Consider the following 14,765-nt stretch of genomic DNA (forward strand, 5'->3'; position numbering starts at 1 on the left):
CATTTTCTTCATAACTGAATTGTGATACACAAAATCTACGTATATGATAATCAAATGAACATCGCTTTAAAACTGAAGGAATTAGTGTTGCATTTCATACAAAAGAAATCATAATCAAATGATTAGCACTTTTCCAGTGTGTCTGTGTGTGTGTGTGCATGCGTGCGTGCGTGCGCGTGCGTGCGCGTGAGTGTGTGCGTGAGTGTGTGCGTGTGTGTGTGCGTGTGTGTGTGCGTGTGTGTGTGCGTGTGTGTGTGCGTGTGTGTGTGTGTGCAACATTACAGTGAAGGGCCTGCGGGCAGCTTTCCGCCCCGTTGAATGTTGTGGATGAGCTATTGTGCTCCTCTGTAAACTATATTTTTTAAGGAACAGACTTACATCCCCTCCATTACTCCTCCACAACTCAACACAACACATCACTGATAGCTCCTCTGCCATTACAGACAGAAAATAAATAAGAATAAGGTTTTGGGTTTTTATTTGTCTATAGTTCCACTTTCTCATCATTCATCCAGCCATGATCTAAACCTCTTCGCTTATCACCGTTTATTAACACCATAATGGCAATACCAATGAGGTGTAACTTACAAATTTGTGGTTATTTTTGCATAAATGTGCATTGGACAAATATTGCATTTTGTTTGTTTTAATAAAAAATTATGGCACTGATGATACCTGCGATACCTCCAAAAAGTGTATTGTGACATAATTTATCATAAATATTATCAGAAATATTATAGTGTGATGTTAATATACCTAGTTTATAAATAAATATTTTTGGGGGTATGCCTATTTATTGCGCCACAGCAGTATGCCAAGGCCAACAGCTTTTGGTTTATGAAAGAATGAATCATAATTTTTTATCCATTATATTTACATTTAATGTTATGGAATGTGCGCAAAACAAGTTTTTTGCGGCTTGTCGTGCTCAAAGTCTTTTCCATGTTGTCCAAATTGAATTTCTCCACAATTGTAATCTGTTTAGGTGGAATGTCTGCCATACAAGTCCATGTGAATGAGTTGTTATTATAGAAATGATGACATTATGCATTATGCATTAATATAAACCTGGGATTTGCATTACAGCCGGAACTACTGTCAGAGCTCAGGCTGTGCCGTAATACGAAAATCATTTGTGGATTCTTATATGCCAATCATTCTTTAAAAGGAAAAGAACTAAAAAAAAACATTCATGAACAACACAGCATGTTTTTAACCATTTATAGTTGCATTTAATGTTATGGAATGTCCATGAGACAAATTAGTTCCCATTATCACTTACATTGTGTGTATTCTCTCTGTTGAAGTTAATAAGAGAAAAAAAAAAAAAAACAAAGCTTGTCCTGGGCACTGACACTGGGGACTCCTTTTATAAATGTTACATAAACACTTCTTTACAGAAAGCTTCACAATATCAGCAATTATATGTTTTTGTCTTTATTAAACAATTATTATTAGCTTTAGCTTTAGATTATGTAGAGCATCTGCTATACAAACCCCTGTGAATGAGCTCATTAATATAAACCTATAATTTATGTTACAGCCGGAACTCCTGTCAGAGCTGCTGTTATTTAAAAAAAATAAAATATAAAAAAAACCCTTCTGATTCGATAATTCAGGAAAATCTTCTCAGCAATCGGAATGAAGAATTCATTTCAACAGCGTTGGTATAAAAAATATATTCGCTTAAATTGTTCAAAAATTATGATAAAGATATTGATAGGGACTGGACAAGCACTGTTTTTGCCCTTATTCATCGTGCTGTCCTTAAAATATTCAGCCAAGATCCTGTATTGTAGGATTTTTCTTCTTTTTCCTCCTTTTATTTTTGTTTTCTATTTTTCTCTTCTTGTTTTGATTCCTTTCTCGGCTGCTCACTGTGAAAGCTCTGCCCTCCGCCTGTGGTATCAAAAGGGAAAATGTGCAGCCTGTGACCAATTGTGCATGGAAAAGGGGGAATCACTTTGGCATGGCAGTGTGTTTTACACGCAGACACACACACACACACACACACACACACACACACACACACACACACACACACACACACACGCTTACTGCCCCTCCCAGCATGAAGGAAAATGCACTTTACTGCACTCCATTGGACAGCAGGGAGGAGGTTAGGTGATACCATGTGAGTGTTTAGGAGGGGGTGGAGAGGGTTGTAAATGGCCAACTAAGGCACAGTGACGTGGCCTACTTTTCCCAAGGTGCCCCTGCAGCTGTAGTACAGAGAGGGTATTTCATACAGCTCCGCTTCGGAAGACTCGAAAGTAGAACAGATATGATGATCGATTTTCCTGTAGCATGAAAAAATGTAAGCACATTATTTAAATGTGTACAATAGTATATTCAAGGCAGCTGTTTAATTTCAATTTGAGAATTTTCCACCTATAGAACTCATTTCATTAGATTTGACAAAATTAGAAAATCGCAGACCCTGTGGCTCTGACCCCTAAGCTCTCCTTGGGCCCTCGCCACCTACCCCAAGCATATTTTGTGTACAGAAAAAATCTATAATGACTGTCAATTTTCTCCACATTGTGTTTTTTTGTCTGGAATTTCTATTCATTACATTGCTCAGGTGTTCATAATACTAGCATATACCTGTGAATTTGCCTGTTAAACAGATCGATAACACTGCTAAAAAAAAAAAAAAAGTTGTACAGATTTCTCATTTTGTCAGCAAAAAGTCAAGCAACTTTCCAAACTAGTTACCATTTATTTCTTACTGTCCGTTTGGGCCCGTTTTGGGGGGATTTCACAGTTCCAGATAGATATATACACTTCATCCTAATCCTCACATGGCTTGTTATGAACATGAATACCTGTTAGGGTGCAGTTGTTCTTTTCAGACCACCAGGTGGCACACTGCCAAAGTCATGGAAATGAACAAAACACTCACAGTGCCCTCGCTAGTGTGCTGGTTGCCCCAGCGATGACAATCGCTTTAAAATATGTAATAGACATTGCCATTCAATAATCATCCGTTAATAGACAAACAAAAAACAAGTATAATATAAATAATATAATATAAAGCATGATAATCAGGAAATCACCATCAGAACCAAAAAAAGAAGAAAAGAAATCCCACAGCAAGCAATAAGAGTCATTTTTATTGTAAACCAAGCTAATGATTTAAATGGTATCTGCATAAATCAAAGCAAGCTAATGGTTGGGCTGCGCTCATCCTTTAGTCAGTCACATGCACTATCTCAGCCTTCCAGAAGCCTGGCGTGACATTTTTATCCCCACTCAATGGAAATCAAAAAGATGATTGGTTGATTCCAATTATGCTGGTGGTTAATCGGACGCGCACAGGCTTCTGTCCTGCTCCTGAAATACTAACAAGCGTATGAGCTTGCTTGGCCGTGTCTACCCGGACACAACAGACAAAGAACCAGATTGGTTCATTTTTTCTAATTTTTGATGTTTCATGATTATAAACCTTTTATCTCCAATCAATAATTAACAATATACAATACAGCAGGAGGTGGGGCTAACATCTTTTAAAAATAAATAAATAAATAAACAGACATCAGTATAAGATTTATATGTTGTCTTCCACATCAGATTATTCTCTGTTAACTAATGATGGCTCATCATGGATTTTTGTCAAACCAAGCAACAGCACCACCAATGCACCATCAGAATGGTATAAAGAAGCAAGGCTATGGCTGATTTCTTTCTAGTCCAGACTGTAGATTCAGATTATAGACCCAGCCTGTCCATGTCAGTCATATCAGGTTTTAACACAGAGTGAAACAAGCCCTAGAGTTGAGTTGATATTTTTCAGTCTGCTTCAGTGACACACCCATAACATGTCATCAGCAGTGATTGAGAGCGTACATCTGAAATACACCTGCACATGTCCCAAATGCAAATTAGGTGGATTATTTACTTAATTATTGTCATATCTCAGCAAACCAGTGACTACATTACCCATCCTGCACTGTGGACTACAAACATGGCTGCCATGGACTGCAATTCCCAGAACACTCATTCATTCCAATCACGCACACCTGCATCCAATCTCACACACAATCGCACCACAGTTTAAAAGGACTTTCTAAACATTCACTCTTTGCGAAGTATTATGCTAAGTTGCCATAGTTTCTGTCGTTTACCAAGCCTTTATTCTTAGCTTTATGTTTCATGGTTTTGATCTGGTTCTCGTCCTCATTATTTGAGTCTTGTCTTTGTCTAGTTTATCCTGTTTGCTGATCACCTGACCATTTGCCTGTTTTGACCACACTATTGTTTCATGATTTGGATTTGTCTGCCTATAGCTCCTATAATAAAACTCTTATCTGCATTTGCATCTGTCCTCAACCTGTTTACATGACAATCATGCTTTTTTCATTATTACTTTTGATGGAGAAACTGAAAGTAGATTATTACACACATTGCCCAATCAAACAAGGAAAAAAAATGTTGTTTGCCACTAAGCCATTACAGACTCTTTAATTATTATTTTTTTTAATGGGTAACACTTTACGATAACAGTACATGAATAATTATGCACTAATACCTGAATTAATACTTACTTAAATATGAACTAATGATGAGTTAAGGGATGTGCTAATCACAAAGTAATGAAGAGCTAAGCTTAACACCAACATGAGAAACATGAGTCTTGTGAATTCATGCGTTTACAGTATAAAGACCACCTTAAGTACATGTTAGTACATGTATAGTTAGTTAATGTATTAATTAACACATAGGGGTAAACTAAATCCAACATGCTCTATAAGAAAGTATATGAATTAAACGTGGATCATTTTAAATTGTTGATATAATTTGCCATATGCAACTGCATACACAAACATCACTGGATGGCGCTGGATTACTTTCATAATTTACATCAATCCTCCTTATCAAACGTAGAAAGACTCACTAACAATAAACACCAATCATTTCAGCTCAAAACACTTTGCGTCATTTTCTCGCTGTTTCTCTTCAAATCCCACTGTATTACTAGTACGTGCTCTGATTGGCACAAGGGTGAAATTTGATGTAGTTTACCCCTACGTTATACTTTATACATTAACTATCAAACATGCACTAACATTTACTTAAGGTGGTCGTTATTCACGCATGAATTCATAAGACTCATGTATCACAATGTAATTAAGGTTAGTTAATTAGTTTATATTTATGTAAGTATTCATTCAGGCATTAGTGCAGTATTATTCATGCACTGTTATTGTAAATATGCAGCTGCCTATCTTCCTTTTAAATGCACACGTATGTGATATTTTGCCCCGCATATTTCTTTTTATTTTCATTGCTTTCATTATTGAGCTATTAATATATAATGGAGTGTATCCCTCCATCTAATATTATATTACTAATATTATGATATTACACACATTAAACACAACAGGCATTCTGATTCTGCGAAATAAAGAAAAGGTTCTTTGAAGAAGGCCCTGATGGTTTCCTACGGAATTCAATGGAAGTCGATATGTGTCATCATGTGAATCTCTATTCTCCAACAAATTATTCTAAAATGTCCAGAATATTGAACAAACTACAAACATGAACTATTTGTCAGAATTCAAAGCTACATTGTTCCCTACATTATCCTTTAGATCAGTGGCATTTCATGCTTTTTTTAACCCCTAAACTGCTGGGGGGAAAACGATCATCCACCTCATTGAACAGACTCTAAAGGCCATTGAAGAGCACGGAGATGAATTAAACCATTCAGTGATGTTACTGTGTGTGTGTGTGTGTGTGTGTGTGTGTGTGTGTGTGTGTGTGTGTGTGTGTGTACAGGGTTATTTGCCTGTCTGTTGCAGTTACTTTAACCCTCTCTGTGTGTGAGGACCCATTCTGATCATATAAATCCCATTATTATGCAAGCATTTGTATGCCCTTAAGATGAAATAAAAGAAGACGAGTCAGACGGACTGTGCTGTATTATGAAAATAGACCATGCCGGCTTGTTGTGCGATTTGGCTTATACAATATTTATTTTCAAACTCTTAGAATTTTTATTTATTTATTACTGAACAACTCATGACACTTTTATACTTTGTGTAATTAGTTCATGTAATGGAATGTGACATGTTGGGTCCTTTATCAATTCCATCATAGCAGCTAGAATGCACAGATCATCCTTCATGTAACATAATCAAAGAATCAATGTTAAGATTTTAATAGTAAAAAAGAGTTGCATTTCCTTTCTGAATCAGGTTTTTCTATTTTTCTCTGGTTTACTTTGGCTTTTTTGTATTTAAATTCTAAAGTAATGTTTCATTGAAGTTTTTTTTTTTCTTTTAATTCAAACTTTGAGGGAATCAAACATTTGCTGTACATAATAGTTTCAGGTTCCTAGCAAGCATTTATATGTTAGACTGGTTCAAATAGCATTGGAAATCATTAGTGAAGAGATCACATCGGTACAGATATAACATGTCTTAGAACTCGGTAAATTTCACACGTGGCCTTCCCCACGGTCCTCCTTAGTCTGTTTAATAGTTACGTGGTGCACTGGCTGCTGAAACAAATAAAAGAAGACGGCTTGATGTGAGGTTATAGCTGCCATCAGCGCTCCTCTATTTTACGAGCTCATAATATTACTAGATATTAAAAATATACATCAACTAAGCTGTTATGGGAATACCATTTAGCCTCTGCTTGTCTGGAGACCCATTTATGCTGACAATGAGAGCTGAATTGAGATTATTAGCAGTCTTTTGTTGTTAGTTGCAACCTCCACACTTATTATTTTAGCTGTCACGGAAGGAGAATTTTAAGTTTGGCTGAAGATTCTCTTTCTCACCGAGTTTATGTTTTTGTCCATGCTAAAGCATGTCATATTGGAAACTGGTAAATCTTTTGCAGGCATCTAAGTGGTTGCTCTGGGGAAATAATGTTTTGTTGTTGTTTTTGTTGTTGTTTTATTGTGTTGTTTCTCTACAATTATTCATATTTACATTTATGGCATTTGGCAAACACCTTTATCCAGAGTGACTTACATTTTTTAAAATTTCATTCATACGGCTGTGCAGTTAAGGGCCTTGCTCAAGGGCCCAACGGTGGCTGCTGGGGGTTGAACTCACAACCTTACGATCAGTAGTTCAATGTCTTAACCACTGGGCATTTCACAGTCCTTTGATTTTAATTTCAATTAACAAATTGCAGGGCTAACATATTTTATTTTTATAAAATATAAAATGTGTAGTTTGAAGTAAATTTCATAGATTACACATTGAGATGTAAGCTGTTTACCAGATTATAAATAAAACATTAGCACGTACAATTCCATGAAAAAAATCATAATTTTCACCCTTACACAATTTTAGAATTTGCTGGGGGGGTTTAGTATTAAGGGACCCCTCATAAGGCACAAATAAATTGACTTGGGAGGTCCCCTGGTATTTCAATGAAACTAGAATACTAGTTCCGTTTACATTCTTCATAGCACTGAGAGAAAGGACAGAAAGAATAGATAGTATATAAAATGTTTTATTTTATTTTTTTTAATGTATTTTCTTGAAGATTTTTCCAATATTGTGTCTGAATACAAAGTGTTCAAGGAGAGGTTTTTGTTTGCATTAAAATAAATGCATTATGTTTATGTTATTACATGGATTCTATGTGGAGACATGTCTTTGCCCATCTATCATGGTGTGCAGAGTAAATGCTCAGGTGCATGTTCTCAAATTGACCAAATAATTATGGACAACATCATTTTCTATGGTTCTGTATAAACAAGTAAACAAGTATAAAAGTAATTGCATTTTTTTTATATATATAATCAGGTCACAGTGTAATTGTATGTCTTTATTTATTTGTTTGTTTGTTAATATAGCAACATCATAACCTTGGTTGGTGAATTTTGATGGGGGGGCAGGGTATTGGGTTGGGGGATGTAAGGGGGGACGGGCAAGAACTTTGACACAATTTGAACACTGCCCATACATTTCAATCATGCCTCCTATGTATTTGTTGTGAGTTTCAAGATCATAATTCAGGGTTTGATCTTTTTGCCCCTCAATTAAACAACAGTAACATTTTGAGAAGGTTTATTTATTTGTTTGTTTGTTTGTTTGTTTGTTTATTTATTCTAAATAATGCAAAAGTGTTCTGCCCTATGTCACCACTGTGTGGGGCTCAAGAGTGAATAAGAAATTAGGCTTAAATGTTCATGGGGCTCATGCTGACACACTCGATCACATCAGCATACACTCGCCCCGTAAACCTCCCCCCAGCTCCTGCCCAAATCCGCATCAGGAAAGGGCAAACACTTTGTGTGTGTGTGTGTGTGTGTGTGTGTGTGTGTGTGTGTGTGTGTGTGTGTGTGCATGAGTCAAAAAAGCACTTGTGTACATACGCATTCTCATTTGAGCGTTTGTATCAGTGTGTGTGTAGTGTAGCGGAAGGAGGGCTACACATCGGATCCAAAGAGCACTCATCATTTAATCATAGCTGTGCTTGTTTGTGATGGAGATCGTGAAATCACTCTCTTTCTACTCCAGGATAACAAGTTCTTCAGCAGAAAGATGATCCTTTTGGGTTTAAAAGGACGCAAACTAATAATTTTTATATGGTTTTACATTGATGGAGGCTTAGAGGTGAGCATGTTTGCCTCGCACCTCCAGGGTTGGGGGTTTGGTTCCTGCCTCTGCACTGTGTGCATGGAGTTTGCATGTTCTCCCTGTGCTTCGAGGGTTTCCTCTGGGTACTCCAGTTTCCTCCCCCAGACCAAAGACATGCACTGTGCACACATGCACAGTCTCTAAATTGTCCATAGTGTGTGAATGGGTGTATGATTGTGTGTGTGATTGTGCCCTTTGATGGGTTGGCACCCTGTAAAGGGTTTCCCCTGTCTTGTGCCCCAAGTCCCCTGGGATAGGCTCCAGGCTCCCCCGTGACCCTGTGTAGGATAAGCGGTACAGAAAATGGATGGGTGGACATTGATACATAACAGTGCTATTGTGCAGGAGTTTTGTTCCTCAAACTCACCTGACTTGGATCCCTGATGCATGTGTTAAACGTTATTTATCATTATAATCATTGACATATGGTGTATTTTAAAATACGTTTTGCAAATGATTGGTTGTACAATCAGAACAATTGAACAAGGTTACAAGACACAAGGATTAAAAAGGTTTGCACATGATGCCATTTTAAAATGTCTATAAAAACAGCTTCTTTTTTTCATATAATCATATTGATGCTGAAGAAGACCTCTAATTTGGCCCATATTCATCAAATCTGAACACTGAATTTGAAAAAAAAAAACACAAAAGTTTAACTATCAGGGTAAACCACTAGTCTCTAATGCGCTAGGTGCATTCAAGGGTGCATCATTAACCTTTGATTAGCTGATGAAGTAACTGCTGTGTAATCGGACCTTCGAGGTCACAGCTGTACCGTTGAGAGGACATCTGCATGCTTTGTACTGTGAAAAATTAAAACTGTTTATTTCCTTGGTTCATGACAATGAGTGTAAAATTAGCATGTGATCATTTCAGTGTCACAGTATTTATCAGTTTAATCATTAGCATATTTGGGTGAAGAAAGGAGTGCATAATATTAACAACCCTGTTACCTGCATATTATTATTATTATTGTTATTATTATTATTTGTTTGTAATAATCATCATCATCATCATCATCATAATAACAATAACAATTCTACTACTACTACTACTACTAATAATAATAATCATCATCATCATCATCATCATCAATCATAATAATCATAAAAAATGGAGAAGCCTGCCACTGGAATGGCACATTATTTTATTTAATTACATTTTTCCTGCATTTCCATTTTCTATGCTAACACCAGAACTTTTAGCTTTCCTTCAGCGGGTCCCCCCCCCCCCCCCTTTTTTTTTACTACAAATTTCTTTCCCTCTGTGACTGTCCTGTCCTGTGATCGAAACTTACTGAATGATGGCGTATATATGCAGGATGCATTCCGGATTAATAAATCTGGAATAGCCAAAATAATATGAGAATTGATTTGTTTGTCAGTGAAAGAATGTGCTGAGTGGGGTAAGAGCACTTCAGACATCTCCGTCTGAGTTTGTGCAGCATTCTTCATTCTGTGACACGTGTTCAAATTTTCCGATATGTTTATTTATCCACAATTTCTAGTTTTTCATATCATGTTCTTACATATTATAACTTCATCCTAGTAGGATAATAATTTGATCTTTTATATATATATATATATATATATATATATATATATATATATATATATATATATATATATATATATATATATATATATCTTATAAACATTGTTTACTTATTATTATTATTTTTTATTGGTACAGTACCACTATACCTGCATAATTTGGGCATGCTTCATGTAAACAATATGAACATGGCAAATAATAGACATGTTGGCCAACCCTTGAACTCACATGACTCACACTCACATGGGTTACTGATCGGAAGGTCGAGCCCCAGCACTGCCAAATTGCCACTGCTGAGCCCTTGAGCAAGGCCCTTAATCCTCTCTGCTCCAGGGGCGCTGTATCAATGCTGACCCTGCGCTCTGACCACAACCTCCTAACATGCTGGGATATGCAAAGGGATAATGCATATGTGACCAATAAACGACGACCGTCATCACCACAATTAGCCCACTGGCTAACCTCAGATATCTTCTTCCAGAGAAGTAATGTTAACATTAGTAAAGGTAACAAGCTAGCTGGGCGGCACGGTGGCACAGTGGCACATCCTGCACAGCCTTAGGATCACTAGTATTGATCTTCAGCTTACTGTCTGCATGGAGTTCCGCATGTTCTTCTGTCACTCTCCAAAAGCTTGCAGGCAGGTGTGAATGTGTACATACACCATGCCCTCTGATGAATTGCTGTCTCAACTGGGGTGAATTTGCCTACCTTGCTCCCAGCAGTCCCAGGATAGCTTTCGGTTCCATCATGGTAAAGCTGTTACTGAAGATGAATGAAAGAATAAACTTGTTAGCTGGCTAAGTGCTACGATTTGTGATTGACATGTCACGCTGCAAGATTGGACATGGCTTGGAGCCTCTCTAAGTGTTAAAATACATTGTTATCCTGATCAAGGATCCAGAGCCTATCACACTCACATTCACACCTCCTGGGAGTTTAGCATCCACTTTCTGGCATGTTTTTGGGAGGAAACTCTAGAGCCCAGAGGAAACCTATGCAGACACAGGAAGAACATATGAAACTCCACACATAAAGCAACCTGAGCTTAAAGTCAAACTAGGACTGAAGATGTGGAGCAACAACTCTTCCCATTGAGCCACCCTTACAAAATACAGTGATACAGTAACATTTTTGTAAACAATGTTGCTGCACACTGACAAGAGGTCAGTGAGAAGGCAACAAAACAGCAGAAATAACAGAATAAAAGAAATGATTTTTGCTGACACCTCATTGACCTAGATCACTCAATTCACATTTTGCTCTCCTCTCTGAGGTTGTGTTTCCTTGCTGTCACCCATGAGATGCTTCTTAAAAATATCCACTTTATTTTGTTCTATAGAGCCTTGTGCTTGTGTTCTTGTGCCTTTGCTCTTGTGTTTTGCTCCAAAAGAGTCTTTCACTGGTTGGAATAAATGCCACTTGTGACTAATGATAAAGAAGTCATTTTAAAATGGAAAAGGTCAAACTTGCTGTATGCAAATTATTGTGTGTGTGTGTGTGTGTGTGTGTGTGTGTGTGTGCGTGTGTGTGTGTGTGTGTGTGTGGGTGTGTGTGTGTGTGTGTGTGTGTGTGTGTAAAATGATCATATCATGCAGATATTTTTGTGACAAGGTGCCACTTAAAGCATGAAATGAAATACAGCTGTAGTATTGGTCATCGAAATAAAGATTATTTTACTCTTACGGTGTCTCACGCGCTCTCTTTCCCTCTCTGTCAGTTCCTGCCATGATCACGTCCTATCCTAACACCACTCGAGCAGAACAAGGTCACATGACAGAGATGAGTTGCACAGCGCATGGTGAGAAGCCCATCAAGGTGCGCTGGGAGAAGGAATCCCACATCATCAACCACGACATCAACCGCTGCTTGGTGAGCGTCAAGGAAGTGGCTGATGAGGTCATTTCCACCTTACAGGTGAGCAGTAGCAGTGTCTGCAGATCACAGACTACAGAATGCATCATTGTGAGCATATATGGAAATGCTAATATGTTCTTAAATCCATCCTTTATTTTCTGTTTCTTTGCATAGATCTTGCACACAGTTAGAGAGGATTCTGGGTTTTATTCCTGCATTGCCATTAACTCTTATGGTGAAGACAAGGGAATTATTCAGCTTATAGTACAAGGTAAGGACCCTGCAATTCATGTCTTATTAAAACAGTGATTTTAATCAGTCTGTAATCAGTCACAAACCATTTTAAACAGTTCTCGGGGAAGTGTTCAGAATCGAGTTAGGTCCAAAAGTTGGTCCAAATGTCAATATTTATACTGGGAATGTTACTCGTATTCAGTATCAGGTTATGCAACTACTTAAGTTTTTTTTTCGGCTCTCCATTCAGCTTATGCAAAATACCTGGCAAGTTACCAGATTGTTCTCGAATAGATACATCAGAGATGGGGTTTTCTATATCTTCTACCGCCTTTAAACGCTTTCCGTTAAGCCCCCCGAAAATCGGGGGATAGAAAACGAGGACCTTGCATGTTTTTGCTTTGCAGTCAAATATAATACAATATATGCATAAAGGCAAGAGACATTTTTAAAATGAGAAATAAAAACAAAAAAAGACAAGACATTTTGGTGTCAAAATAATATTTTCAATATAATACAACATAACATGAAGACAAGAGACATTTTAAAAATGAAAAATAAGAAAAAAAGGATGACATTTTGGCATCAAAAAAATATTAAAATAGCTTATGAGCATTTTCTGGAAAAGATACATATCACAGATCATCCTTAAAAATAGCAAATAGACACAATTTGCTTTAATTGTCAAATACACTTTGAAAATTAACAGTTATTAACTGTTGATAAGTTAACCACTGTCTTGACTTGAAGGATTTGTACAATTTTGAAATGAAAGTATTTTTTCTATAAATGTGTGAAACAGTATTGCATTATTTTTTTTATCACCATTATGCCAGACTATGATTTCCATCAAATTATTGGATCAGAGCTTAGCTCTGCCTGCTGTTCCTATTTCCCCAAAGTTCTCAATTTTAGCCCCAACAGACTGTTTTAAAGTTAGAGCAAATAACTTGTATTTTGTTATCAGTTGTGTTATCAGCATCTGAACAGCCACAAATATTCATAAAGCTTAGGCTGTTAAAATCAATGGCTATTTTCCCCTATTATAACCTTAGATCGTCCAGACCCTCCCGAAGTAGAAATCAGAGAGGTGAAAGATCGAACCATTGCGCTTCGCTGGACAATGGGATTTGATGGCAACAGTCCGATCACCGGATATGACATCAACTACAAGAACAAATCATGTAAAGCACATAGAATTCTACTGTTTCTCAATATACACGGATGTTTTAACACAGCCAAGAATTCAGCATACACTAAGTACATTTGTATCATCATTATCCTTTGATGCTGTAACATGATTTTAACAGTGCACAGGAAAACAGTGTCATTGTGAACGCTTTGTGGCATAACTGTGCACGTTTTCCCCTACAGCCTCCTGGGCATTGTCCCAGACCACCAAAGATGTCTCACCCCAGCTGAACCAGGCAACCATCATCGAGTTGCACCCTGCCTCCACCTATAACATCCGCATGTTTGCTAAGAACCAGATTGGAGAAAGCCGGCCCAGTAACGAGCTCACCATCACTACAGACGAAGCCCGTGAGTGGCTTTTCAGCAAGCATGTTCATGTACACTGTGTCCTACTCTTCCCCAAGCAAAGCCCTTACCTTTATAATACATGCTTTATAAGATCCATTGTAAAACTGTTCTTATTTCAGTAGACACCAGTCACCAGTCTTATAGTTATTTAGTTTTGAAAATAAAAAGGCTCTAAATGCTTTAGTTACTTTAATTAGAATAATTACACTGACATACAACCAAACCTAAACAGTAATAACTGTCTTATATTATTAGATGTATCTTGTGTATGTTCTGTGCATGTGTGTTTGCTTTCCAGTCATCAATTCTGTGAAGATGTGCAGATGTTGCCATCTAGTGGAAGCTTTTATATAAAGATTGATCTATTTTCTAACAAACTGTAATGATTATTATGGTCTCTGATTTCCACAGCTCCTGATGGTGCTCCCCAGGAAGTGCAGCTTGAAGCGATATCATCCCAGAGCATTAAAGTCACATGGAAGGTAAAAGCTTGACTCTCCTGGATGGTCATCTGTAAATATTGAGTGAACTGAGAGTGGTGCTTGTAATAGAATAAGACACATTTCTCTCAAGCTGGCTAGTGTTAGCAATCTAGCTAAAAAATGTTCTGTTTGTCTGAACTATGTAAGATACGTATTTGATGTTTGGTTTAAAATTTCTATTGTACAATAGTGAATTGGTGTACTTTATATGGCTTGGCAGATACACAGAGCTGTATGTTTATGCATAATAATTAAATATTCAACCATGCTTATGTATATGTATTATTACAGCAATTGCCTCATCACAAGGGAAATAGTAATTGTCTTATAGCAGCACCTTGAAGGACACTGTTGGTTATTAAATAGCAGGACGAAAATATATTGCTAATTTTAATAAATGGATAATGCGTATTCAGTGCAGTGTTATATGCTGTATAGTGAATATCAGACTACTTTATTGGAGATGCTAAACTATGCGTACCTA

At 37.1% G+C, this 14,765-nt stretch overlaps 1 protein-coding gene across 1 annotated transcript in view; it reads left to right on the forward strand.

The window, feature by feature from the left end:
- dscamb (Down syndrome cell adhesion molecule b) overlaps positions 1-14,765 on the forward strand; it is a 160,475-nt gene that overhangs the window by 118,777 nt on the left and 26,933 nt on the right. The window contains exons 12-16 of the mRNA XM_017495030.3: positions 11,887-12,083; positions 12,198-12,294; positions 13,313-13,441; positions 13,632-13,799; positions 14,211-14,281. Coding sequence (XP_017350519.1) covers positions 11,887-12,083; positions 12,198-12,294; positions 13,313-13,441; positions 13,632-13,799; positions 14,211-14,281 — 662 coding nt within the window. The remainder of the gene's footprint in view (positions 1-11,886; positions 12,084-12,197; positions 12,295-13,312; positions 13,442-13,631; positions 13,800-14,210; positions 14,282-14,765) is intronic.

The sequence above is a fragment of the Ictalurus punctatus genome, chromosome 20, assembly GCF_001660625.3.
Source record: "Ictalurus punctatus breed USDA103 chromosome 20, Coco_2.0, whole genome shotgun sequence".
Classification (NCBI taxonomy): domain Eukaryota; kingdom Metazoa; phylum Chordata; class Actinopteri; order Siluriformes; family Ictaluridae; genus Ictalurus; species Ictalurus punctatus.